General features: G+C 46.4%; 1 protein-coding gene across 1 annotated transcript in view; it reads left to right on the top strand.

Annotated features, from left to right (window-relative positions):
- Positions 1-1,634: 1,634 nt before the first annotated feature.
- prickle2b (prickle homolog 2b) overlaps positions 1,635-4,526 on the top strand; it is a 17,121-nt gene continuing 14,229 nt past the window's right edge. The window contains exon 1 of the mRNA XM_080545947.1: positions 1,635-1,788. Within this exon, the coding sequence (XP_080402073.1) occupies positions 1,657-1,788 (132 nt within the window). The 5' untranslated portion in view covers positions 1,635-1,656. The remainder of the gene's footprint in view (positions 1,789-4,526) is intronic.

Raw genomic sequence — 4,526 nt, 5'->3', positions numbered from 1 at the left:
GTGCTTTCTGTGTGTAGTAGGAAAGACTGTCTGTCTGTCTGTCTGTCAGTGTGTGTGTCAGTCTGTCTATGTGTTTTGAATGTCCTAAGCCCCCTTTCCCCCACACTCTGTTGCCTGTCAGGCGTACGTGCATCTGTCTGGGTAATGGAATTGGTTGGATAAACAGGGCCTTGTTTGGGCTGCCTAAATGGCAGGAGAGGTTAGTAGGATTTGACCTAGTGGGCACCCGGCGTAGTCCTGGGTAACAGGGTCTGCTGCTGTCTCACGTAGCCATGCGTGAGCTTAGAATTATCAGGTTCTATGTCCGTTTAGGGCAGTTCAGAGATATTGAGCATCAAAGTTTTTACATTCCATTATGTTCTGTGAGATGGAACCTTTGTATTTTATGAATTACTAACTCAAAAATGTCAACATTTTAAAAATAACACCACACAGGCATTAGTAAACACCTAATGGATTAGATTATGTAAAAACAAAAATGGAGATAGAACCTTATAATTCTAACCTCACGGAATGTGGGTAACCTTTAAACATCACCAGGACACAAACTAGATGCGTGTGTGTTTGTGTGTTTGTTGAGTATACGTATTAAGAATATATTAAGAGAAGCAGGACATAGGAGGAGTGTCAGTTTGAGTGTCCGTTTGTTATTTATCTGGACTGTTGGATTGGAGGGGGAAAGAGGTACTAGTCACAAATATGCAGGCGGTTCTGCCCAGAAAGAGAAACAAAAGAGCTCCGAATTCGAACAAACAGTCATCCAAACAATCCCTTTCCCCTAAGCTGACACACAGATTATTTTCATTTTATGGGTGGGTGGATCCGCTCGACTGAAGAGAGAACAGTACTATCCTGCCTTGGCATCTGAAAGCATTTGAAGCTAACCTTGTAGAGGAGGAGGGAGGGAGATGTGTATATACAGTACTGCTTTCCATCACTGTCAGTAGCTGTGGGTCGCTCGTTTCCCCTTACCTGTTTGTCATTATTTCCTCACTCCTATTGCCCAGAGGATTGTGGGGGATAGAGTATCCTGAGGTCCGGGGTCTCGTGGTGAGAGGCGAGGCAGGAAGCCTTGACATGTGACCCGTGACCCTTGAACTGCGCTGCAGTGCTGCAGTTTACGTTTCGCATGCTACATTTCTTGGCAGTAAAAAAAAAAAAACAAACTCCCTCAAAACAAAAGACAGACGGAAGAAGAAGAGTTTTGAATGTAACTCACATGTTTCGCCTTAGGCCTAATGGAAGCTATGGATTCCCCACAATTACCCCCTTATTGAATTGTAGTAGCAGTGTCTTTCTTTTCTTCGCTCTTGAAATGCCAACAATCATTCATCGGATTCCTTTGATCGTTTTTATGAAGGTGTATAACATAACTGACCACTTGTCCCTCTCTCTCTCTTTCTCTCTCTCCCTCTCTCTCTCTCTCCCTCTCTCTCTTTCTCCCTCTCTGTCTCTCTCTCCCTCTCTCTCTCTCTCTCACTCCCCCCCCCCCTCTCTCTCTCTCTCTCACCCCCCCCTCTCTCTCTCTCACCCCCCCCTCTCTATCTCTCTCTCTCTCTCTCTCTGTCTCTCTCTCTCTGTCACCCCCCCCCGTGTCTCTATAGGAAGATCTGTGTCCACTGTAAGTGCCGGCGCGAGGAGCATGTGGTGACGGCCATGCCTCTGGAGATGGAGAAGACCGTCACCAAGCTCATGTACGACTTCCAGAGGAACTCCACCTCCGACGACGACTCAGGCTGCGCGCTGGAGGAGTACGCCTGGGTCCCTCCGGGGCTCAAACCTGAACAGGTACCAGAGTCTCTCTCTCTCTCTCTCTCTCTCTCTCTCTCTCTCTCTCTCTCTCTCTCTCTCTCTCTCTCTCTGTCTGTCTGTCTCTCTCTCTGTCTCTCTCTCTCTCTCTCTCTCTCTCTCTCTCTCTCTCTCTCTCTCTCTCTCTCTCTCTCTCTCTCCACTCCACCTAAATGGTAAACGGACTGACTTATATAGCGCATTTATCCAAAGCGCTTTACAACGGCATCCACCCATTCACACACACATCCACACACACATTCACACACCAATGGCGGCAAGCTACCATGCACGGCGCCGGCCCGCTCACTGGGAGCAATTTGGGGTTCAGTGTCTCGCCCAAGGACACTTCGACATGTGGCCAGCCGGGGCTCGAACCGCCGATCTGCCAACCTTGCGATCATTAGACGCTGGCTCACTTCCACTACACTTCCAACTATACTAAAATCCACCTCACCCATGCATAGACCTCCATAGCATACCCCCTCCCCTACGTGGCGTTGGTTCATATCCCCGCGGTCGTAAAAAACGTTGGTTCAACTCCCAAACAGGTAGACTTTAATCTCCCGGTTTCTGTGTGTCCGTCTTTAAAGCATCGCACACAAACCTCATGTTCAACGTCGCGTCGGTTGTGTGTGTACAGTTCGAGTAAACACAAATCCCGAACAGGATTATCTGGTCCCGGTAGTTGAATTAATATGTTATCCTTTCCGCTCGCAAAATATTTATTTAGGATTTCAAGCAGCCAGTTACCGACTCTGCTAAACTGGGATACGCACAAACAAATTACACGGCCCGTGAGCCTCCAAGAAAATCCTCTTTACAACTCTTTGCGTGCGAGAGAGCTATTTTATTACACAATGAAAGTATTTTATGGACGCGAGTTTCATTTTCTTGATAGACTGGAGGCATGCCTTATTGCCTGTGCAATGAGGTGGTCAATATGCTGTCAGCTTGCAGATCGGCCCCCCCCGTTTTGTAGCCCAAGGCTGTGCACAGCCATTTCTCATCCCCCCAAGGGCCCACATGTGACCTCAAGTCAATCGAGCCCCCCCCCCCCCCCCCCCCCCCCCCCTCTGAAGGCAATGCTGCACAGGCCTGCCAAAGATGGATGGAGACTGGGGGGAGGAAAAGATGACTGGTCGTGAGCTTAGAATGATAAGGTTCTAGAATCTCCGTTTAGGGCAGTTCAGAGATATTGAGCGTCAACGTTTTTACATTCCGTTATGTTTTGTGAGATGGAACCTTTGTATTTTATGAATTACTAACTTGAATGAATTACTAACATTTTAAAAATAACACCACACAGGCATTAATAAACACCTAATGGATCAGATTATGTAAAAAACCTAAATTCTGACAAAAATGGAGATAGAACCTTATAATTCTAACGTCACGTGGTGTTACCTAAACATTAGACCTAAGGCTCTGGCTCTTGCTGCTTGTCGAGGGACTCAACATGAGTGAATGCATCATCAAAGTATTAGTCTGAAGGTCTAACGTATAGGTCTACACCTATACGTTTCCTCTCAAATAGACAAGAACTCGAGGAAGACTCGCTTTGTTTGCACTGCTTTGGGGTTATGTACAGTAGGCCTATATGAATCAGACATCTGTGTACACATTCAGTTTCCAGGCATATACGTACATGTAGTTAATAAACAGACATACATACACGTCTTTCAGGCTGTGGAAATGTTGTTATTTGACTTCAGGGAGGGGTGGGAGGAAGGCTACACGTTCAGAGGCTTTTCAACAGCCCAGCCCTGCCCAGCCCCGGCTACAGAGAGAGATGTTGGATACTAGATAATCTCTCTGTGATCTGACCGCCACGGTTTAGGTTTCTCCACAGGGACACACACACACAGTTTTATTACTCTGTGTAGGGGGAGTCTGCTATTCAATCACCACAGGTGTCAAGTCACCTTTTCTGTAACAGTATATTAATGTCGAGGGCTGGTTGGCATTATTCAGTCACACAGCGTTTCCGGGTTTTTTGGAGATGGCTCAAAAACATGACTCCTCTTGTGCTGTAATAATAAATATGTAGATCGATAGACTCGACAAGACAATATGTGACAGTAGCTGGTGAAACCGGGAACAAGTCTGCAACCAATGAAATTGTATTCTGAAAAATTTAAATAAATGTCAACGTTGATGACACACTCGCTAGTCAAGCCAAAACATTGCAATGCAATGGATTCGGCCGAGTAATCCCCACTACTACCTAGTTAACTATAACACTACTTTACATTGTCAGCAGGCTCACAAAACAAGCTGTGTCAGTCGACTAGCGACGTGTGTCATTGGTTTTCAAGAACGTTGACATTTATTTACATTTCTCAGAATAAAAGTCTGGACATTTTCCCGACTTGCTCCCAGCTTTCACCAACTGCTGTCACATATAGGAGAGTCCAGAGTCTGATATGAAAAGATTCTCAACACTGCATCTCAAGTACCAAGCGATGACCAAATGATTGGGTTAGCAGGCTTCATAAAGGCCCGGCCAATATACACTTTCTCTTGATGTCACAGCTAATAAAGTGTCAGGAAGTTGCCAGGATACGGCGATATCGAGGCCAAGTATGTTACTTAGCAGCCGTGGCTGATGTCTCTCTGCTGTTGTTGGAGAGACGTCGTCTGCTGACTGTTAGCGTCGGAGGCTGCTGTTTTTTCACTCACCGTCACAGCCTAGCAGACAGGGAAGGCTCTGCCTGCTCATCCGAGTGTGAATCTGA

This window comes from Nansenia antarctica (assembly GCF_963989245.1).
Source record: "Nansenia antarctica genome assembly, chromosome: 15".
In the NCBI taxonomy this organism is placed as follows: domain Eukaryota; kingdom Metazoa; phylum Chordata; class Actinopteri; order Argentiniformes; family Microstomatidae; genus Nansenia; species Nansenia antarctica.
This window is presented reverse-complemented; position numbering and strand designations above follow the sequence as displayed.